Below are 25166 nucleotides of genomic sequence, written 5' to 3'. Positions count from 1 at the left end.
GTATGCGGGCGCGATCGCCATATGACCTAATAGTGCATCATTGGTCCAATCGGCCCAGGTCACCATGATGTACTATTAGGTCACACGTCAGAAAGGGGTTAATTATAGCTGGGGAAGAGAAAAATTAATTATAACTGGGGAAGTGGCTGACACTTCAACCTCCATTGAAGTAGGGGCCTCCTGCAATGAACAGGTAATGACAGCAGGAGATTTTCCCTGGGAAAAAGACACAAAGGCTGAGTATCATTTATTCAGAGGCAGAAAAGTACAGGAGCTTCCTCTGTTCTAAAGATTTTTCTCAGACCTTTTGGAGCCAGTGGTCAGTGATGAATATTGGGCTTTGCATCAATCTGATATTTATGGGAGATATATATTCAGAGTCGCAGCGAAGGTCCGAACATAACGCATTCACTCACATCACCGTAAGACTGGCAGGACCCCTCCAACCTATTATTGGTCAGAAGGATGCTATCCATACCATGTTTCATCTCTATAACATGTAAAATCGCTATAGGAATCATGATGACAATATCTACCACCTTGGACCTCCAGGGGTGAAGATATCCTGTAAGTAGGGAATCTCATAAAATTCTAACAGATCTAGCACATCCCACAACCAGCTCCCACATGAGCTCACCAAGGGGAGGTATGTGGGTGTAACCTTAATCTAATAAAAAACAGAATTTGGGTGTGGCCATTTGTCAGTCCTGGAAGATACAGCTTGCTGTGGGTTCTGTCAGTTTTTCTAAAGAGTACCTTCCTCCGCTAAGCCCTGAGCCTTTTCTGTGACATCAGGTTTAGCTATTTTCTTTTATTATCCCTTTTATCAGATGTAATTGTATATACCGTATTGTTTTGTTCCCATTTTGTATCATCTTTGTATATTTTTTATAAACACTGCTTATGTTTCCAGAATAAATATATAAAATTGAATAGCTCTGTTCCTCTTGCTCTGTAAACCGCACCCCTCAAGCCATATGCTACCTGTAATGGGTATCCAATTGGCCTATATAAACGATTGGTGGTGGCAGCTAGTGGTTCATTTTGTTATTGTGGAATTGGCAGTGACCGTACCGGGGTATATACAGTATATATTCCACCAGCTGGAATCGGAGGTGTATATACCATGCGCTCAATGTGAGTTCCCCAATAACTGGCCTAGTAGTGGAAGCAGCCGCGGCCTTATCCATCACTCATCAGTCAATTGTGTGTTGTCATGACAATTGGAGGCAGCGGAGCTGTGTTCCTTGATAAACTGGTGGCAGCGATGGGATCTGAGTGACCCCCACCCCTCCCGGCTGCGTATCCCTGACAAACTGGTGGCAGTGGTGGGATCTTCGTGATCTCCCTGGTGTCAACTGTGACAAACACTAGTGTGTTTTTATGTGGCATGGGGGGCTTGGAACCCTCACAGGCACTAGGTCTAAAGTGTGGCTGTTACTTCTGCATCCTTTATAGAAATACCTGTATTTGGGCATTTTTCGTTACAGAAAGGATGAATTGGGAAGGCTTGATATACAGTATCATCTTATTTCTATTTCAAATATAAAATTAGCCTATATCTTTGTACTTTACAGTCATGTGTCGACTAGCTTCTATTCCTTATTCTCTCAATGTTTAGTGAAAAACTACAGCAGGCTTCATTAAAAGAAGTAGGAAGAGAAACTAGTGGGCACGTGATTGTAAGTGTGAAAATCACATATGAGTGGTCTCATGATGACCACTGGAACTAGCAAGCAGAGCCAAATTCTGATAGTGAGTATATAACACACTGTTTAGATTTGGCACGCTACAGTGCTAAATGTTATAATTACTGCTCCTAACATAAATACACATGTAGTAACCCTTAACTTGTCCAACGGCACAATACTTTATTAACATAGTCATGTATCACATTATCTGACAAATTTTGAATTGTTACTTGATGAGAATCTATAAAATTACATGAATATAGCACCAGAACCATCATCAATACAGTTATATGGTCACTAGAACCCCCATCAGTACATGAATTCATGACCAGAATATGATCAGTACAATAATACATCACAAAAAGCATAATCAGTACAGGAATACATCACCAGAACCACCGTCAATATATGAGTACATCACCAAAACCACTATTATTACATGAATGCATTGCCAGAACCACCATCCGTACATGAATGTAACACTAGAACCTCTATCAGTACATTAATACATCACCATCACCAGAACCACAATCAGTACAATAATAGCTCAACAGAATCATCATTTGTACATGAAAACATTGTCAAGCTTATTACTGCTATCAATTCTAATGTCAGGTCAGCCCCATATACAACTGTATTACATGAACCTACAACTCCCAGTATGTCTTTAACATTGGTAAGGAGATCCTGGGTGTTGTTGTTAACTGCCAACATCAGACTGCAGACCATACAGGAAACACAATACTGATGAGCCATAGTCAGTATCATAAATAAAGATTTACATCCAGATACCTTATAGGTGTTATCTTCTCTAATTGGAGTCGGTCTCTTTCATCCATCTTATCCAGACGCCACGTTGACTTTTTACATTCATAGATGGTCTCTACAGACTTCCATCTTCACTAGTTTTCAGCAGCACATCCCGACACGTTGTCCTTAAAAATAACAGTTTAATTATAACGTTCCTGAATAAAAATATATGCCCTTTACTGTACCCCTGAATCAGTAATTACCCCTCACTGTGCTCCCTGCACACAATAAGACCCCCTCACTGTGCCTCTTATGGTATATGGCCTCCACATTGTCCTTTCTTATAAAATATTGCCTGCACACATCCCCCTTATGAATTATATCCATATAACTATAACTGCCATCCTGTCCCACTTATTAACTATAACAGCCACACTCTTTTAATAGCTATAGCTGCCACTATGTCTGCTCTTATTAACTATAGTAGCCACACTATCTGCCCTTTTTATCTATAACCTCCACAATATCCACCTTTTTAACTATAACCGCCACACTGTTTGCCATTATTAGCTATAACCGCCACACTGTCCAGCATTACTAGATAAAACCGCCACACTGTCCACCTTTATGAGCTATCACCGCCACACTGTCCCTAAATTAAATGTCCCCCCATTTCCCCTTTCCATACAAGACCCATTCCTTAAATTGACCCCTCACGCTTTGTTACCCCATCCTGTCCAGTCTCTACACTATGTCCCCTTCTCACGCTTTCCCCCTCTCTGCATACTCTCCCACATATTGTGCCCTCACACTTTCCCCCTATGCTGCCCCTTCTCTATACTGTGACCAATACTGTCCCCCCCCTTCCCAATCTATGTAATGTGCCCTTTACTCACACTTTTCCTCTTCTGCATACTATCCCATCAATACTGTGCCCTCACATTGTCCCTTCACACTATTTCACCAATCATAAAGGGTCCCGGTTTCGTTAGCTCCATTGCCATGCTTATCTTATTGCCGTCTTCTCTGGTGCAAGAGTGAAGTCCGCAGCATGATCAAGTGACCTCATCACACTCCTGTACATCCGATGACACTTGAGGAGGCCGGAGGGCAGAGCTTCAATTGTACTCGCATTTGAAAGATGCGAGTACAACTGAGGGAGCTGCCATTTTACATGTTCTCTGAGTTGGCTGTCAGTTGAACAGCCTGTTCGGAGAACAAATGAATCCATGAATCCCCATCAACACCTCTGAGACACCTTGGAACAACAGCATTCCCTTGCTGGCTGCGCCAAGGGCAAATGCCCCTCTTGCCCCCCCTCTTGTTTTGCCACTGCTTTAATGGACATTCTTTGCACATATTTTACTATTTAGTGTTGACATTTTCACAAGTTAGTAACTGACCAATAAGAATGAATGATTTTAGAAGCCTTTTTAATACATCATTGCTCATTTATCATTTTTGTTTACACTTGAGAAGTAGAAAATAAACTCGGCATCTTCTTGGTTTGTGCAGGAAAATCAATAGCTGTTTCAGAAAAGTATACTTGACTATAGAGACAAAGAAGATGCTGTATCAGCATCAGGGAGGAAAGTGAAGCAATAAAACCTCCTCTCAAGATAAAAGAAACCATTACTTATCCTGTAGCACTTTTTATTGAGATAAGAAAGAGAATAGACCTTTTCCCCACTTATGGAGAGAGCCATCCAGTCATAATACCTTGCTAAATGTTTTTCTATAAAAGTATTCTTCACTTGCCTTTATTTTACACAATGCTATTTATCTGTAGATCAATCATATTCAGTAGTTAAAACACAGCACCCATCATGTTAATATTTGCTGTTAAGTTATTGAATACATTAGTGGCCCACTACAATTAGTCAGTAGCTGTTGTTTCGACTGGCGACCAACTGACAAATGTTCGTATTCCAAACCCTTGTCATTTTGTTGGATTTTCTCGGTCTATGATCAGCCCTGAATGCATTATCAGTAGAAAAAAATCCATTATTGCACGATGAAGCATCTTATGTGTTCAAGGCTATTCACAAACGATTGTTTGTTCGGACAACCCCTTCTCAATTCCTATGTTTCCCCCTTATAAAATAATAACACTTATACTCACCCCCGGTGACGGCGCTGTTTCAGTGGTGTCGGCACAGGCTTACCCAGGGATTGTGTGACATTATTATGTCACACAATCTCTGCAGCCAATCAGCAGCTCCTTTCACTATATCCGCCTTCGGACAAATCGCATACATCTATAGGGAAATGAGAGAGCAGCGGATCTCACTTCCTTGAGGTGTAGATGATTTGTCCAAAGGTGGGGAGAAAGAAACCACTGCTGATTGGCCGCAGGGTTCATGTGACATAACAATGTCACACGATCCCCCGGGAGAGCCAGTGCCGACACCGCTGGAATGGTGCTGGCACCAGAGGCAAGTTTGTGTTATTATTTTATAAGGGGTAAATAAGGAATTGAGAAGGGTTTGTCCGAGTAGTGGTGTCATAGGTGTCTTTAAGGTGTCATACGCATTAGAGCATAATCAGATGTACCCGCTAATTTCTGCAGGACTGGTCTGCAATTATATGTGTATATATTTCAATTACTCATCCTGATGTTCTTAGATTAGATAAGGCGCAACCAAGGTGTCTGGCAGTGGCTTATTTGTGTTGCTTGTCTGCATTGAGCATGCATGTGTATGGTGGGGACTAGTTTAACCCTTTAATCGAGCATGCTCGGGGGCTTTCCGCGCGTGTCTTTGGCGTGCTCGCATATTATGTTCGAGTCCCTGCATCTGCATGATTTACGGCTGTTAGACAGCATCAACACATGCAGGAATTGCCTGTTTGTTAGGGAATCCTCACGAAGATAAACTTCTGGAGACCAGAAGAGGAGACAGTTTAGTGCTGCTATTGTGTTTAGCTCATAGAAGGTTGACCAATGCAAGCTACCAAGCTTTCGGATGTGAGCAGGATAAAGGGAATCTCTGACCAAGTTTATGCTGAATCTGCTATTAACTTATTTCCATGCTATAGTTTTGACAGAATCAACTTGTCAGCAGCTGCAGTGCAGTAGTCCTCACCACCATGTGCTGAGAGTCTTCGATATTCATGAGCTGCAAATCCTCCCACCCCCATGCCAGTGCCTTACAGCTCTCTCCGTATGAACAGTATAGAGAGAAAGTTGTCAGCGTGGGAAAGACGTGGGGAGTCACAGCTCATGAATACTAGGGTTCAGCACTTGGCTCATTCTGCAGCTGAAAAGCACTGCTGACAATTCTAGAGCATGTTCCTGGAACCTGGGTCTGTCTCACTACTTTCTACTGCCCTCAGATAGGCCAGTATGGACTTGGTGACAGATTCAGCATGAAAACGTTAACCCCTTCCAGACACATGACGTATTGTGGATATATGAAGTAGGCTTAGTTTGGTATCATCATAATTGTTCTAACATATATCATGTTTCCAGGTAATTTTTGCCGCAAACTGAATGCTGTAAATAAAAATACTCAAAAAACAATGGCCAAATTGTGATTTTTCACCATTTCCCTCCAATTTGAATATTTTAATATTTTTCAGTATAACATATGATAAATGGTGACAACTCACCCCATGAAAAACAACTTATTTTTATGATGAAACAATGGAAAGGAAAAAACAATGCTCACAAACTGGCTCCAAAGGGAAAGAGTTAACAAGAACAATTTTCTGTTCACTGACTGCAAGTAAAGGATGAAAAACTGAAATGTGAATGTGTATCTATACAGCAGGTATCAACGCTATCAGTGAATCCATAGACGGCCGTGCCACGTATAGGCACTTTCCCCAAGGTCTCAGTTCTGGAGTCACATTGGAAATACTGTAATCATTTCTAACACTCAAGATCATATTAATACGAATTCCCAGAAATTGTGCATCTAAATTACAGGGAAAAAATGATAAAAACATGGAACATATTGCAATAAATACAAACCTAAGAAATAACCACACTTGCTCCATAGGAATTTCACAGCATTTTCAACCTTACAAATCTCAAGTACATCATAATACCTAAAAATATTGTCCATGTTCAGCTTTCCATTAGCTATTAAATAAAATGTTAAGTTATAATTAACTCTGACTTTGCAGCAAAGAACCGCGCAGGTAATGGCTTCATATTGCAGGCGATATTTCAATAATGAACTTTTCAAAGTGCAAAGATAGAAAAACATGCATGTATTAGTCTTCATTTTACCGTATTTCTGTCCTGTCCTCTTCAGATTGTCATAGCAACCCACATTAGCGGAGTGTTCCTGCAAAATTTACCGTCAGCCGTGCAGGAGAACTCCGATAAGAGACTCATAATGTTCATAATTGAAACTTCCCATAAAAATATTCACGCTTACATTGAGTGAAATTAAAAATGGAGCGGATTGTTAGTCTTACGTGCCGAGTGATATTTAGGGGTAATTATTTTATAATGTATTTGTATTTTGTACTGCATTCATAAACCGCAGCCACCCATTCACTCATTACATCGGTGTGCAGTCATTGCTGAAAAATGAAGTACTATTCAGTCTGCTTCAGTGGATGCTGGGAGACATAAGATAAGCTAAAGAGAATGGAGGAACGCTTTACAGAGGATCTGTCATTAGATTTCACTATGCAAAATCCCTACATTATTAAATAAATGTCCAGCACCTGATGAGGCTGGTATATTAACTTTGAAAATCCATGTGTTGAGTCTGATGATTCCTGCTAGCACAAAGGGTTTGTAAAGACTTTTGAAACTTACCAACTCTTCCGAGATGCTCCCTTTTTCTGGGCTCCTTTTCCACATTTTGGAAATAGTTAGCATGTATGACGTAGAGGTAGTATGGCAGCGCAGTGCGGCTGGACGGCTCTCTCATTCAAAGCTGCATGTTCTCTGTTGGCTGCCATAAAGGCTTTTTAGGGTGTCGCAAGTACAAAGCTATTCTTTCCTATAAGTGATAATATTAAGGGAGAATACTTCTGTATATGGGACAGGGGTCCCCAACCTGCGGCTCGGGGGTCCCCCATATGTGGCTCACGTCCCCTTCATGTATTGCTGTCTGCTTAAGTGAGTGCCACTCTCGTCTGATCATTGTGGTTTGGTCCTGATGAAGAGGTTTGAAAACCTTGAAACGCGTTGACACAATAACCCGCATTCACGCTTCACCTTCGTGTGTGATCATACCTTGGGTAGTGCGGACTCCGAACCACCACATTCCTCATTTATTACTCTCATCTGTTTTGGCATACACTGTGGCATTATTACTTGTTAAGGAAGCACCGAAGGGTCATGATTACTTCATAAGCGGCACCCAGGTCATTACCACATTTTGGGAGGGTACTTGGGGATTATTACTTTATAAGGGGCATTCAGGACATTATTAATTTCAAAAAAGGCATTTTTACTTTTTAAGGATTTTTAAGGATGTACTCATGGAATTACTACTTTATATGGGGACACTTTGCATTATTTTATAAAGGGGCACTAAGGGTACAAGTACTTTATAAGGGGGCTTAGGCCATTATCACTTTCTAAGACAGCACTCGGGGTATCATTACTTTATAAAGAGGAATTTTAAGTATTATCATTTTCCAAGGAGAAACTGGGGGAATTGTACGTTTCAAAGAGGTGGCTTCTACTATTTCTCTGCATTTACTGTGGCTCGCAATTACTTTTCAGAGCTGAATATGGCTCTCAAGATAAGAAAGGTTGGGGATTCCTGATATAGTGCATATAATGCAAACCGTGATTTTTCTCCAGCTTTATTCACCTGGAACCAAACAGAATAAAATCTTGTTGCACATATTTTCTCAATCAAATAGATTTTATTGGTGTTATAATAAAAGGAAATAGGGAAAGGATATAGAAATAATTGGGATCATTCAAAAGGGTACATAATATTTGTTATATTTAGAACATTAAATAACATTATACACGCTATAGCTAGGTATTAATTAAGAATAGGAATAGGTGAATGGAGAGTAGAGAAAGGAAGGGGTGGGAGAAAATGGGGAGGGAAAGAGAAAATAAACATACAGGTAATAATATTAAAACTTTATTATTGTCATTTTGGTTTGAACATATTTTAACGTTCCATGTATAAGTAATAAATCCTCAAGATTTAACTACTATTCCTAAATAAAGAAAAAAGAAAATGTGTTGCAAATATTTTAAGAAATATGCTGCGTGCTGCCAAGCCATGCTGTTATAGACATTTTCCTATGCAAACAAAAGTTTGTAAATTGAAAGGTGTCAGCACTAGGGATGAGCGGACCCATGGAAGTTCGATTCTGGAACCAGAACTTTACCCGAACTTCAACCAGAACCCGAACCCCATTGAAAGCAATGAGGACCCGAACTTTTGAGCCGGAAAATTCTCTCTCTCTTTCCCCGGAAATTTGAACATTGTAAAGGACTTCTGGAGTGTTGAATAATACCAAATTATTACAATACGGCAGTATCAATAAAAAACAGGTCAGAATACACAACATAGCCTTTAAACATAAATCAGTAAATAACCAATAAAAATGATATGCAATGTTACAAAAAGAACTTCAACCAGTCCACACAGTGGATTATATCTATCTTTTACGGGGCTCTTGCAACAACAATTAAAACCACTAGTCCCAGCAAACTAGTTGCATAGTCCCAAAATCATTGCTGGAGAAGTGTATACAAACTTTGAGTAATTGCACCAATATGTATTATGTTCCACTAAGGGACAAGCCTTGTTCGTATATTGGTGTCTAGGTCCTGGTGATAGTCATTAATGATAATATCCTGGTGGTATCAATTTTGAGACTATGCAGGTGGTCTGCTGGGACTAGTGTTTTTTATTGCTGGTGCGAGAGCTCTGCAACAGTTAGATTACAATCCATTGGTGTGGACTGGTTCAAATTCTTTTTAGAACATTGCTTATAATTTTGATGGTCATTGATCGATTTATGTTTAACCCCTTAACACAAATTGACATACATGTACATCATTCTGGAGGTTATCGCATGTGGAGGAGGCTCAGGAGCTTAACTTCCTCCACGTGCAGCAAGTACTGTATGATATAGTCGGCTTCTCTGTCTGACTAATGAGACAAAAAATGTAAAAAAAAAAAGTTTTTAAAAAAAATCTGAAAGAAAATTTTTCCGCACAACAAAGTTAAAGCCTTAGATAGTGTTTATTTCAGCACTGAACATATCCCTAAATTTGCGTAACAGTCCAAAAATGAGACTCTGAAAGCAAAAATGTGCATAAAATATATATTTTTAGTAATAAAATATTATACTCATGAACTTTGATAGATGAGACTTTAACCATTTTTTATCTCAATATTTTTAGAAGTTGCCAAAGTATGACCAGCCTGTTCAGCAACACTGCGTCACCTGTGAAGGAAAATACCTCTTCTCTCCCCCGGAAGCCGGCCTGCAGTAAGCCGCCTCTTCGAGCCCTCTATGATTTGCTTCTGGCACCAATGGAAGGGGTAAGGATATGAGTTTGATAGATTTTTATTGTCCTTTTTTTAAGAGGCTATTAGAGCAATATGATTGATTAATAACATTACTTATAGGATGACTACTTATGCCCAACAAAGCTCAGGAGGCTAGTTCTATTTTTGATATGTTTTATACTATGTTTATGTACCTCAGCAATAGAAACTAAATTGAATAAATTGTATACCTATTGTTTATAGCATAACAGTGTAATTTACAGCATTGTACACAACATATAATCACTCACCTCAGTCTCTGTGGGGCTGTCCTAATGGTACAATGCCATATATCGGATATATACAGTGGGATCTGAGAGGAAACCAGAGGTAACTAAATAACAAGGGAACATACAAACTCCATGCAGGTGATGCCTCTAGTTGATGTTACAGTGATTGTCCAATACTCGGATAACTCTTTCTCCATCACCATAGTTCCCCCATGTAAAATAATCACAGCTATACTCACCTCTGTTGCGGCGCCTGCTCTCCCGGGGCTTACATGAAATTGTTATGTAATGCGAGCCCTGCAGCCATTAGGTGGCCGCTTCCTCCTCACTTCCTTCAAAGTTACTTAAGGTATATGCACATAACGTCTTTTCAGGCAAATTCCGCCAAAAAGCACCAAAATAACTGCAATAAGAATTAACGTATGCACAGCAATATCAGAACGACTTGCTGTGCATATGTTCTGTTCTTTGTAACTTTTTTTTAACCATAAAAAGATGCAAATGCAATAACGAATAAGGTCCCTGGAGTGTATACATCTAGAATTGCAGTTTAGCTTCTATAGGGCCGCATAAAGCAAGAGTATTTTGTTTTGGGTCTATCGCCTATCCTGACATTCCAATGGTTTGAAAAACGCTTTATTCATAGCACATGGACTCATCTGGAGTTCCAATAGTCCAGCCCTTTATAACCCACTCTTCTGTTTCAGACCTTCCTTTACTTTAATGTAATGTATAAGTCTGTATGTGCAGTAAGACAGCGGAAGCTGTAGAATGGCCGACAGGAGCCGTCCGTGACTGCTCTGAGCCGGTAGAGATGGGTACCAGGCAAACAAGCGGGTGGTTACCACGTAAGTCTCTTCCTGTAAGTTGCTAGCCCCATAAGAAAAAAATACAACAAAAGTCCCGGATAACCCTTTTGATTAATAGAGCATGCAATTTCAGCCTTTCTGCTATGTGATCATGTCTAGTTGTTTTTTTAGCCTTTGAATGCACACAATTAATGTTTTTATTCACTGACAGTAAGCAAAGATCTTACTGTCAGAAAATTATGATATAATGACAAATTACCAAGCACATTAGAAATACAATACTTGAACAACTCCTTTGAAAAAATCATAATGCAGGTAAAAATTCTATTATCTACCCTATACAATTAAGTAGGAAATGTTTTTTTGTAAAGGCAATAAATTAGTTTTTGTAAATAGGCAGAAATGAATTTCATTCTATGCTTCTGTGTTCGCTCATAACTAGGGAACATATTGCATTTATCAGCAGGCTGATTATCTGTAATGAACACTAGAGGGAGCCAGGGATCTAACATATTTATCAAAAAGCACAGTACTTGTTCCACGTGATCCCGCTAGAAAAGAAATGAGTTAGGTAAGTCAGCTGTGCAAAAAAATTAGACATTTCGCTGACATTTCATTTTTTTTTTTATTCAGGACACACAATTACTATTTATAATTTTTTGGAATTTTTTTAGTTTTAGAGAAAAGTTGCAATTACTAAATACTTTTCGTAGGCTGTACGGTGAGTGATGGTATACGGCTCCTGCTACTCATCTAGTGTAATTACACCAACGTTCATAAAAACAAAAATGTATATTAGGCTGTATTCACTTAGCATTAAAAAACAGGATCCTTTTGGCATGCAGAAGGCTGGCATACATTGGCATAACTTTTTTAGCTATATGGAAAGTATAATATACTATGCTAGTCCATACTATAAACTATAAACTATAAACTATACAGAAGCATCCAGTAAAAAAAAGTGTACATAGTGTGGGATTTGTTTTTCTTTACAGTGGGAACATATCAGTGACTTAAACTATACCACTGTGTTGTAGTCTTATGTCAAAGGTGTACATCTGCAAATACTCCCAATATCAACCTCTCACAGAAGTCCAACAAAGTTTAACAGGGTTGTCTGGGCAAAAAGAAAATTTGCTCAAGGCCCCATTCACACGTCGGCTTAAAAAAACCTACACGTAAGACGGTCCGTTTTTACTATCCATGTGGTTTTCTGCTGGCCGTCCGTGTGTACATGTGTACCATCCGTGTGCCGTCTGTGTGACATGTACCGGAATGGAATGCTGAATATAAATTGCAGATTTTTAGATGTTAAAGATGTGCAAAAATATAGATAATAGATAAATATATATCCATGAGATATATAATTAGCGCCTTGCATGTGTAGCTTAATGTACATGTATTAACCTAATAAATGAAAAAAATGACGTACGGTCCCCCCTATTTTTGGTAACCAGCAAAGGAAAAGCAGATAGCTGTGAGCTGATATTATCAGGCTGGGAAGGTCCACGGTTATTGGGCCCTTCCCATCCTAAAAATACATGACCGCAGTCCCCTTCACTCATCCCGAATGACCTGGTGCATTAGCAATCGGGGTAATGGGGCTTGGAATTGATGTCAGCTTTGAATTGTCCAAAAACCACAGCTGACATCAAGTCCTGGTGTTAGTAATGGAGAGGCGTCTATCAGACACCTACATTACTAATCCAGTACTAAAAAGAAAAAAACACCCACAAAAATACTTCATTTAAAAAAACACACCCCAACTCTTTCCCTGGTTCACCAATTTATTAAAAAAAAAATCCCATGTGGGTCCGACATAGTCCAGGAAATCCAACGTAGTTCAAAAATGTAAACGTGAAAAACATAAATGAGAGAAATAAAAACAAGTCACTGTCCCGCTTTCACCAATTTATTAGATAACAAAGTTCCCACGCAGGTCCGACGTAGTCCAACGTTTCCCATTACGTTCTCTGACTCCGTCATCCAAAGCCTATAATAATAATAAATAATCGTTTTATTTATATAATAATAATAATTTATAGGCTTTAGCAGCAGCCACTCCCTGCTCACGCTGCGCTCCAGGAGACCCAGCCACTGTGAAGTGCAGTAACGTCACTGACGTCACCGCTCATCAGAGTTGCCGGTTCTCAATGCGCTCTGGTAGTTGTCACGCGGACTGCACATGTATGTGCATTTGCAGTTCGTATTGTCATCCGTGCTGCCGGGAAAAAAAAATGGACACGTCTACATGTTGGTCACACGGGCACACAGTCCATGTGAAAACACAGACATGTGCGCAGCCCCGTAGATTTTAATTGGTGTGTGTGTATATGTGTCTCCGGTGTGAAAACGGACGCTACGTGTACCGGAAACACAGAAGTGTAAAGGGGGCCTAAGGGACAGGATATGTGCAAAATAACTAACTCAGTCATACTCACTCACAGCACCCACCTGGATGCCGAACAAATCTGCTAAGAGACAGGAACCAGTGATGTCCCAATTCTAACAGCCACTTGACCTCTGCAACCTGTGATTGGCTGCAGCAGTCAGGTGACTAGAGAAACACGTCATCATAATACATCCGATTTGGCTGCTCAAATCATCTGACTTCTGCAGCCACACAGGTCACAGGGGTCCTGCAGCTGGTGGAATGGTGACATCACCGCTTCCTGTCTCTGTGCAGACCACAGATCAGGCTCTTCTGCATCCAGGCGGGTGTCGGTAGGTGAGTATGACTGAGTTTGGAGTTTGTTATTGTTTACATCGCGTGCCCTGAGCAAAGTTGTATTTTGCCTGGACATCCCCATTAATGATGTGTGGTAAATTCTAATGCAGACAATTCTTCTGTATGCCGGGAAATTAGTCTTATCTAAGCTGTTCATATTTTGCTGTTGCTTTAAAGATATAAAAATATTAACATTTCCATTATATTTTATTTTAGCCTCATAAGTTAGTAGCTCTGAGGGTGTTTTCATCTAGCCTTGTTTGCACATTATGGAAGACTTACTCAACAACTCATTTGTAACCTTTAATGGTATTGGTGGAATTTTAATGGCATTGGTGTCCTCTATTTTAGGCCTTTATAAGACTATACATATATACAGACCTACAGTACAGACCAAAAGTTTGGACACACCTTCTCATTTAAAGATTTTTCTGTATTTTCATGACTATGAAAATTGTACATTCACACTGAAGGCATCAAAATTATGAATTAACACATGTGGAATTATATACTTAACAAAAAAGTGTGAAACAACTGAAAATATGTCTTATATTCTAGGTTCTTCAAAGTAGCCACCTTTTGCTTTGATGACTGCTTTGCACACTCTTGGCATTCTCTTGATGAGCTTCAAGAGGTAGTCACCGGAAATGGTCTTCCAGCAATCTTGAAGGAGTTCCCAGAGATGCTTAGCACTTGTTGGCCCTTTTGCCTTCACTCTGCGGTCCAGCTCACCCCAAACCATCTCCATTGGGTTCAGGTCTGGTGACTGTGGAGGCCAGGTCATCTGGCGTAGCACCCCATCACTCTTCTTCTTGGTCAAATAGCCCTTACACAGCCTGGAGGTGTGTTTGGGGTCAATGTCCTGTTGAAAAATAAATGATGGTCCAACTAAACGCAAACCGGATGGAACAGCATGCCGCTGCAAGATGCTGTGGTAGCCATGCTGGTTCAGTATGCCTTCAGTTTTAAATAAATCCCCAATAGTATCACCAGCAAAGCACCCCCACACCATCACACCTCCTCCTCCATGCTTCACGGTGGGAACCAGGCATGTTTTTCAGCAGTGGTTTCCGAGCAGCTATTTTACCATGAAGGCCTGCTGCACAAAGTCTCCTCTTAACAGCTGCTGTAGAGATGTGTCTGCTGCTAGAACTCTGTGTGGCATTGACCTGGTCTCTAATCTGAGCTGCTGTTAACCTGCGATTTCTGAGGCTGGTGACTCAGATAAACTTATCCACAGAAGCAGAGGTGACTCTTGGTCTTGCTTTCCTCGGGCGGTCCTCATGTGAGCCAGTTTCTTTGTAGCGCTTGATGGTTTTTGCAACTGCACTTGGGGACCCTTTCAAAGTTTGCCCAATTTTTCGGACTGACTGACCTTCATTTCTTAAAGCAATGATGGCCACTCGTTTTTCTTTACTTAGCTTCTTTTTTCTTGCCATAATACAAATTCTAACAGTCTATTCAGTAGGACTATCAGCTGTGTATCCAACAGACTTCTGCACAACACAACTGATGGTCCCAACCCCATTTATAAGGCAAGAAATCCCACTTATTAAACCTGACAGGGCACACCTGTGAAGTGAAAACCATTTCCGGTGACTACCTCTTGAAGCTCATCAAGAGAATGCCAAGAGTGCGCAAAGCAGTCATCAAAGCAAAAGGTGGCTACTTTGAAGAACCTAGAATATAAGACATGTTTTCAGTTGTTTCACACTTTTTTGTTAAGTATATAATTCCACATGTGTTACTTCATAGTTTTGATGCCTTCAGTGTGAATGTACAATTTTCATAGTCATGAAAATACAGAAAAATCTTTAAATGAGAAGGTGTGTCCAAACTTTTGGTCTGTACTGTATAATTTCACTGGATGCATCTGTATTTTATCAGTATTTGAATAGTATTTGCATTTTCAAACACTTCAGTTTTTCTGGATTCATTATTTGCCTAAAAGGAAATAATACCAATGAATGCATATACAAATGCAAAAACTGATGTAATACTGCTAGAATATTGATGAGATACAGACAGAATACTGATGCATCTGTGTTTTAAGCTCTCGCCATAGACTTTAATGGGCGGAGGATCCTAAATGTAAAATATATTTTTGGTTGAGTTTGTGACATTACTAGTCATGTGATTCATAGATCATATGATTACAAGTTTCCTCTTAGAATCACATAAGTTATAATGTCAAAAACACCACAAAAAAATCAAAATCCACATAAAAGCACACAAATGCCTCCAGCATGCTGTGATTTTTGAAAAGAAAAATAAACTAGAAAAATATGCATGAAAAAAAAGCTACTAAAAACAACCCTGCTATGGATTGCTCTTAACAGTTTCCTATTGCCTCCCAGCTAGCACCTGACCATTAAAAAGCTATGTGTATGTAGGTTCCTCCAGGTGTTAAGACTCCTATCAATCACTAAAAGAAGTGGCAGAAGTGCTTAGCCAAACGCTGTGGCTGAAAAGTCTCATTACAAACACCTGAGTGGGATTAACAGCATTCATCTCTAGCAGTGTGGGGGGAGGGGCAGCACAGCAGAGTTGGAAGTACTACATTTGGCAATTCTATGTATTTGTAATGAGACTCAACTTTTGCAGTATTGCCCTTCCCCCCACACTGACTACCAGAGGTGAAAGCTGTTAATCACATTCAGGTCTACTGTGCTCCAGCACATGTCACCACACTGCAATGAGGGCAGACTGTTGTAAGCTATGTTGGGGGGGGTGTTCTATTTCTGCTGTAGGTTTGATTAGTCAGTTTAAAAAGAGGAAGAAGTGCACATCTCCAGTGAAATCTCTCCGGTAATGCCCACTTTGACTTAAAGAAAATCAACTGTTTAGGTGCTAAATATTTTAATTGCTAATATCTCTGCAACAGAGACATTTTATTCTGCTCTGTAACACCCATTACACTGTGCGTCCATTTCAACATGAAAAATTTGTTGACTGGTCCTGTTTAAACACTCACTTCTGTGACATGTAAAATGCTTTTTGAAAGTGCAGTTTAGCGCCTCTTAAAAGGCGTCTTTATTCCCTGGCCCTGAAAACAGCCTCAGACATAAAAGGGCCTTTCCAAGACTGCTGCCATAAAGTTGAACCCGCAAAATTCTTTAGAATATCATTGTAGTAAGATTTTTTTGTTTTAAGATTTCTTTTACTGAAATTAAGGAGACAATGAAAAACTTCAGAATACTGTTATTTCTCCACCATCACTCAACAGTAAAGCTTCATTCATGGCCACATAGCTTCTGAGTCTAATGGTGGTTTAATATAGGTTACTGCACCTAGTAATCTCAAGCCTTTGGATGGCTGTTTAGTCCAGGAAAGTAAATAATATATATACTATACATATATAAAATTAACATTTTCCTTAAAAATAGAATTTGCCAGGTTCATTGTTCAGGGTCATTATGTAAAACTCATATATCTACTACCGTTTTAATTAACTTTTCTGGTTCCCAATCTGTACTTCTCATTAACCCAACCACAGAAATTTAGCTTGTGGTTGCACATTGTAATTTGTCTTTCTATCCAGCATTCTCTCATATTGTAAAAATGTTTCCATCTTCCTTGAATATATATATACTTTCTTTTTACTACAGGACTTTGAGTTGCTCTCTTGTTGTTTTTGGCAGATTGCACAATTTTCCAGCCATTCTTTGCTAAGAAAATCTGCCTGCATCCTTCACAAAGTATATGTTAATCCTACATTTTCACTCCAGCCTATAACCCCTCGCATCTTGTATCTGATTTATCCGCTATGAAGTAACATATTTTATTCAATGCGTTGCTTGTCCTCAGAATATTACATGCCATTCCCTTATGAGACATCCATGTAAGTGCCTCTTTTCCAGCCTATAAACCTCAAACATACGCTTTTCTTTAGTGGAATCTTTGAATTTTCTCAAAGTTTGCTATAATTAGGCAAACAGAAGTGTGTGCCTACGATAATCCTATTATGACATTATTGTCTTGTACCAGATTAACCAGTGAAGGTCTATCCATTCTCCTCCTCCTCAACATCACGCCTTGTTTGTAGCTTTGAAGTTGAGGACCATTATTTAGATGTTTTCATTCAGTCCATTGCATACCAGCTCTTGGCTGTGCTGTTTTAGAATTACGATCCCTATGTGATTTCTGGCTTCTGGACAAACCTTTTATATGGAAGTGCCAAAAAGAATTTTACATGTAACTTTTACAGCAGAAGGAATGCTAGGGTGCAGATGTTTAGAATCAAGGTAACAAACCCTTAAGAACAACTTGCTCGCTTTAACTGTAGCAGCCGGTTTATGATGAATCAGTGTCACTTGCTCAACTTACTAACTGGTGAAGAACTGGTCTAAAGATAAAGATTTTCCTCTTTGTATTATATTTAGTTCACAAGTGTTTGCACAGGGCATCATGTTAGGTGGATGAGATGTGGTCATGTCATTTTAATGGTACATTATGGTCTGATATACAGTATTAAGTCATGTGCTGTCTGCATCGACACTACCTAGACAACCCCTTTTTTAAATGAAGTAGACCTTGTAACATAAAAATAAGATACTTGGCTACCGGACCAGTGCCGTTTCAGCGATGTTGGCTCCAGGTCTCATGGCGCTCGTGTGACATTGTTATGCCACATGAACCCTGAGCCTCTATTGAGCTGCTGAGCTCTCACTTCTTCCGCTTATTCGAGGTTCCTCGAAAAGAAGTGAGAGTGCAGCAGCCCAATAGCCATCACTGGCTCTCTCATAACTTTCACAGGAACTCTTGGCTGTTCCAAGATCAGCTGATTATTCAGGAGACAACTTCTAATACTGTCTATATTGCCAAATGAATTGCTTGAAGTGAGTAAAGATGTAATTTTGTTCTGACTCTGACAAATAAAGGAAGTACCAACTAGACTGGAGCTGCACCATTTAGTGATAGCGTCGTGCAACTACACTTTTTTCCTACCAGTCATTCCGTAGGGATAACGTGTATGCAATTATATAAGAATACTTACAGACCAATTTTGACATTTCTATATCTGTTCCACAAAGATCCTTATAGTCACAGGTATTACAGAGCTATGCAAAATATTTTAATAGGATAGGGGAGAAAGATCTATAAGAGCAACCTTAATTGTCGTAATATAAGACAGGAGCTTAAACAAGTTAGCTATAAAGACCAACCCTGATTCATCAAAGTGATAACGCCAGAATCTTGCATAAATCGCTTTGAAAAGTCACCGAATTTTGGCGCAATGTAAAGTTACGCAAAAAATTAACAGTTTTAGTCATTTTCATGCCAGTTACAAACAGAGCACCGGCAAAATGGGTGGAGCTGGGGCTGAATGGGAGGATGACACCACAGCTCGTCTAATTCTTGATGACTGGCGGGAACAATGCTGATGAATCTAAGCCTGAACCTTTATATTGCACGTAAGCCTTTAAGAGATTTCTTTCAACTTTGATTATACAGTGGAAAGAATCTGATGACCAGGACCACAACCAGATATACAAGTGTTATATCTAACATTACCAAGAATCTGATGACCAGGACCGCAACCGGATATACAGGTGTTATATCTAACATTGCCAGGAATCTGATGACCAGGACCACAACCGGATATAAAGGTGTTCTCTCTAACATTGCCAAGAATCTCATGACAAGGACCACACAACCGGATGTACAGGTGTTCTATCTAATATTGCCAAGAATCTGATGACCAGGACCACAACCGGATATACAGGTGTTCTATCTAACATTGCCAGGAATCTGATGACCAGGACCACAACCAGATATACAAGTGTTATATCTAACATTACCAAGAATCTGATGACCAGGACTGCAACCGGATATACAGGTGTTCTCTCTAACATTGCCAAGAATCTCATGACAAGGACCACAACCGGATGTACAGGTGTTCTATCTAATATTGCCAAGAATCTGATGACCAGGACCACAACCGGATATACAGGTGTTATAGCTAACATTGGCAAGAATCTGATGACCAGGACCACAACCGGATATACAGGTGTTATAGCTAACATTGGCAAGAATCTGATGACCAGGACCACAACCGGATATACCGGTGTTCTATCTAATATTGGCAAGAATCTGATGACCAGGACTGCAACTGGATATACAGGTGTTATATCTAACATTGGCAAGAATCTGATGACCAGGACCACAACCGCATATACAGGTGTTATATCTAACATTGGCAAGAATCTGATGACCAGGACCACAACCGGATATACAGGTGTTATATCTAACATTGCCAGGAATCTGATGACCAGGACCACAACCGGATATACCGGTGTTCTATCTAATATTGGCAAGAATCTGATGACCAGGACCACAACCGGATATACAGGTGTTCTATCTAATATTAGCAAGAATCTGATGACCAGGACCGCAACTGGATATACAGGTGTTATATCTAACATTGGCAAGAATCTGATGACCAGGACCACAACCGGATATACAGGTGTTATATCTAACATTGCCAGGAATCTGATGACCAGGACCACAACCGGATATACAGGTGTTATATCCGACATTGGCAAGAATCTGATGACCAGGACCACAACCGGATATACAGGTGTTATATCTAACATTGCCAGGAATCTGATGACCAGGACCACAACCGGATATACAGGTGTTATATCTAACATTGCCAGGAATCTGATGACCAGGACCACAACCGGATATACAGGTGTTATATCCGACATTGGCAAGAATCTGATGACCAGGACCATAGCCGGATATACAGTCATGGCCAAAAGTATTGAGAATGAGACAAATAGTAATTTTTCCAAAGTTTACTGCTTCATTTTTTGTAATGGGAATTTGCATATACTCCTGAATGTCAAAGAGTGATCAGCTTAACAGCAATTACTGTATTTGCAAAGTCAATATTTGTCCAGAAAATGAACTTTAACCCCCAAAACACATTTCAACATCATTGCAGTCCTGCCTTAAAAGGAGCAGCTAACATCGTTTTAGTGATTGATCCATTAACACAGGTGTGGGTGTTGATGAGGACAGGGCTGGCGATCAATCAGTCATGATTAAGTAAGAATGACATCACTGGACACTTTAAAAGGAGGCTGGTTCTTGGTATCATTGTTTCTCTTCAGTTAACCATGGTTATATCTAAAGAAACACGTGCAGCCATCATTGCACTGCACAAAAATGGCCTAACAGGGAAGAGTATCGCAGCTACAAAGATTTCACCTCAGTCAACAATCTATTGCATCATCAAGAACTTCAAGGAGAGAGCTTCCATTGTTGTCAAAAAGGCTCCAGGGCGCCCAAGAAAGACCAGCAAGCGCCAGGACCGTATCTTAAAACTGTTTCAGCTGCGGGATCGGACTACCAGCAGTGCCGAGCATGCTCAGGAATGGCAGCATGCTGGTGTGAGTGCTTCTGCACGCACTGTGAGGCGGAGACTCTTTGAGCAAGGGCTGGTTTCAAGGAGGGCAGCAAAGAAGCCACTTCTCTCCAGAAAAAACATCAGGGACCGACTGATATTCTGCAAAAGGTACAGGGAGTGGACTGCTGAGGACTGGAGCAAAGTCATTTTCTCTGATGAATCCCCTTTTCGATTGTTTGGGACATCTGGAAAACAGCTTATTCGGAGAAGAAGAGGTGAGCGCTACCACCAGTCTGGTCTCATGCCAACTGTAAAGCATCCTGAAATCATTCATGTGTGGGGTTGCTTCTCAGCCAAGGGAATCGGCTCACTCACAGTCTTGCCTAAAAACACAGCCATGAATAAAGAATGGTACCAGAATGTCCTCCAAGAGCAACTTCTCCCAACCGTCCAAGAGCAGTTTGGCGCCCAACAATGCCTTTTCCAGCATGATGGAGCACCTTGCTATAAAGCAAAGGTGATAACGAAATGGCTCATGGAAAAAACATAGATATTTTGGGTCCATGGCCTGGAAACTCCCCAGATCTTAATCCCATTGAGAACTTGTGGTCAATCATCAAGAGACGGGTGGATAAACAAAAACCAACAAATTCTGGCAAAATGCAAGAATGGACTGCTATCAGTCAGGATTTGGTCCAAAAGTTGATTGAGAGCATGCCAGGGAGAATTACAGAGGTCTTGAAGAAGAAGGGGCAACACTGCAAATATTGACTTGCTGCATTAACTCATTCTAACTGTCAATATAACCTATTGGTACTCATAATATGATTGCAATTATATTTCTGTATGTGATATAAACATCAGACAAACACTAATAAAAACCAGAGGCCAGCAGATCATGTGAAAATATAATTTTGGTGTCATTCTCAAAACTTTTGGCCATAACTGTACAGGTGTTCTATCTAATATTGGCAAGAATCTGATGACCAGGACCGCAACCGGATATACAGGTGTTATATCTAACATTGCCAAGAATCTGATGACCAGCACCACAACTGGATATGATCACAAATACATAGAAATAGCCTTCCGAAGCAATAGAACAAAGCTTCTGTCCTCACATTAGGCGACTGACTACACAGCTGAAAGAATTTCAATAGAAATAAGAAATGCTTTCCATGTATCCGTCTCTCCATCATCTTAGTCTCTGCTTTATCCATCCGCTCAGTATAACATATGAATTCCTCGAGGCCGTGTTGGATGAGTTGTTTGGCATTCATGTACCTTGTAACTCATTGATGAAATCATGTTCTCTAGCAGCGGTTTGGCAGCCATTTCTGTATCATTAACCACTTTAATGATTTGCCACAGCATCACTGACCATGAGAGACCGCTACATGTTTTCATTATAGAGCCTGTGCACAAAGGAGCAGCTGAAAACAATGCTACAGTGTCTTTTCTTAGTGACTGCGGCTGCGCTATTGTCTCCAGCAATCTCTTCCATAAGGAAATATAGCCCTGTTATTATTATTTTTTTAAGCATTATACTCTTGTGCACAATATTACACATAAAATATAGTCTGTAAAGGGCATTTCTTAGTATGCGACTAAAGATAATGAGAAGAAATGATTCCCTATAGCAAAATGATAATGATTTCTCTAGTTACATTATGAGGCCTCACTCAGGCTACTATTGCTTTCTTTATATCCAACATCTACCCCTGCATTAACCCGTTCATGGCCACAAGGCTAAATAAAATCAAAGCTACATTAGCCTTAGCTGTTTTGGCTGAGATTGTCAGACGCCCACTATCTGCATCCCAGAACAGAGCTCCTAATAAGACCCGGCTATCTAGAGCAGTGTTCCCCAACTCCAGTCCTCAAGGCCCACCAACAGGTCCTGTTTTCAGGATCTCCTTAGTATTGCACAGGTGATGGAATTATTGCCTGTGCAGGTGATGGAATTATCACCTGTGTAATACTAAGGAAATCCTGAAAACATGACCTGTTGGTGGGCCTTGAGGACTGGAGTTGGGGAACCCTGATCTAGAGGATAGCAATAGAATTTCTTGTTAAAAACAGTTCTCCCTGTTACATTGCCCCCTGGTGTAAAAATATACTGTGTTTATATGTGTCTGATAATAGACCTGCATGTCTCTGATATTCAAATGTATTGTATAGCATGCAAAAAAAGTTGAAAGGGAAAATGTAACAAAACATGAAAAGTTTAAAAAAATATAAACATATAATAAAAATAAAAACACCTGCAGCCCATCAATTTTATAAATAGACTAAACCAACCCAAAATAATGATGTAGACTAATCGGGTGGCCCCATAAACATTCCAGATGATCAAAAAATAAATAATATGTACATTTCATGTAATCAGGGATAATTTAGGAAAATTGGAATTTACTATTTTTGGCCTAAATATATTCCATTTACTCACCATAAAAAATAACTGCACCAAAACAAAAGGATATAACAAGTGACTGTACAGAAAAAAAGTTAAGTAAATTTGCTATCCACTACTGATTAAAATATAACACCCAATCCATACCCCGCAGCTGTGAGCACTATATATCATTTAGTCCATGGTCACTGAAAGGAACTTCCTGCAAGAAGAACCTGGGCGAGCAGTGAGGGCGAAGAAGGCCCATGTGTAGCACCGCCGATCCCTGTGTATTTGTCAGGTTCTGATATTGGCATGTGACGTTCAAACAAATGTCATTTACAGACATGACAATAGTAAATTTCCATGAAAGTGTATTATAGTAATTAGACATAGAAAAATTAATTCATAGGACTCCGGTCCAACAGACTGGCAATATTCTGTGACTGATGGATGAGAGTAGGGATGACCAGACCTGTGGAAGTTCGGGTTCTGGTACCCGACCCGAACTTTAGTACAAAGTCCGGTTCGAGTACCAGAACTGTACCCAAATTTGAACCAGAACACGAACCTCATTGAAAACAATGGAGACCCGAACTTTGGATCTGGAAAAAAATTATTTTTCTTTCTCTGCAACGGACGTCCCCTGGAGCTATGAAACTTTGCAACGGACTTCCATTTAACGTCAGACACTAACTGTCTGGGACGAACCCCGAACTTTTATGTTTGGGTTCGCTCATCTGTAGATGAGAGCTCTGCAAATCGGCACTTCCCTAACCGCATCCGCGGCTCCTTCTTTGATTAGCAAGCTGACATCATCTTTTTGCGTGATGCACACTCATCATTGCTCCAGCCTGGCAAAATGAAAAGAGGAGCCACCGATGCCGTCAGGGGAGCAGCGATTTGCAGAGCTCCTGTCCAATGGTCACAGGATTTTGACCTGCCTGCTGAACTGGGGTCCTGCAAATCAATTCTCCTATCTCTAATAATACTAACGACAGCATTTCAGATTGTGGCCCTGATAACTTCAGTGGTTCCTTTCAGCATCATATGCCATGCAACGCTCCACACTCAGTATTTTTTTTTACAAACTCATTTTGAATATAGGAATCATATCCACATATGAGTATACAGCGCGACATGAAGCTTGAGTATGTGGGGTCATTGCAATCTACCATAGCTCCAGGGAATATAACTGATTAATAGCACGATAATTGCAGCTGGGAATAAGGCCCTGTTTAACCATACAGTTTTTAAAATGTCACATCCCCACTTCTTGTATACAGAATAAAGAATGATAAGAGAGTGATTGCTCATGTACAGTGCCTTCACTTCTCTACATAGTTCACTTTATCTTCTAGAAGAAAAAAAACCTGGAAATATACTGTCCTAAGGAAGTATGATGCTAAAGGTAAGATTTATTACCCTTTTATTGTAAATCCACTCGGAGATCTCTCTTTACAAGTATAATCTGCACAGTAAAACTTGCAGAATCCAGTAAGCAGGGGGCAGCACAGCAACACAGCAGAGTTCATTGTTCTCAGTGCTGGAGGCTTATCTGCTCTTGTGCCATGCTGTCAGAACAATGCACATGCCGTATGCGGGCAGTGTAGTGCCAGGGAGCTTCATGTCAGTGCAACCAATATACAAATAAAAGCACTGCCAATATCATAAAATGCAAAAATAGAGGCAGGCTTCATTACTAATAATATATGGGGA

The 25166-nt window shown here is 40.1% G+C and overlaps 1 protein-coding gene across 3 annotated transcripts in view; it reads left to right on the top strand.

The window, feature by feature from the left end:
- The window catches only part of TTC28 (tetratricopeptide repeat domain 28), an 824287-nt gene that overhangs the window by 732429 nt on the left and 66692 nt on the right, over positions 1-25166 (top strand). For all 3 annotated transcript variants that reach the window (XM_073673179.1, XM_073673184.1, XM_073673189.1), the window contains one exon: positions 9787-9928. In XM_073673179.1, coding sequence (XP_073529280.1) covers positions 9787-9928 — 142 coding nt within the window. The remainder of the gene's footprint in view (positions 1-9786; positions 9929-25166) is intronic.

This window comes from Phyllobates terribilis, unplaced genomic scaffold, assembly GCF_046119375.1.
Source record: "Phyllobates terribilis strain yellow unplaced genomic scaffold, ASM4611937v1 Scaffold_1__5_contigs__length_1240528914, whole genome shotgun sequence".
NCBI classification, from domain to species: domain Eukaryota; kingdom Metazoa; phylum Chordata; class Amphibia; order Anura; family Dendrobatidae; genus Phyllobates; species Phyllobates terribilis.
The sequence above is the reverse complement of the archived record's forward strand: the minus strand, read 5'-3'. Positions and strand labels throughout refer to the sequence as shown.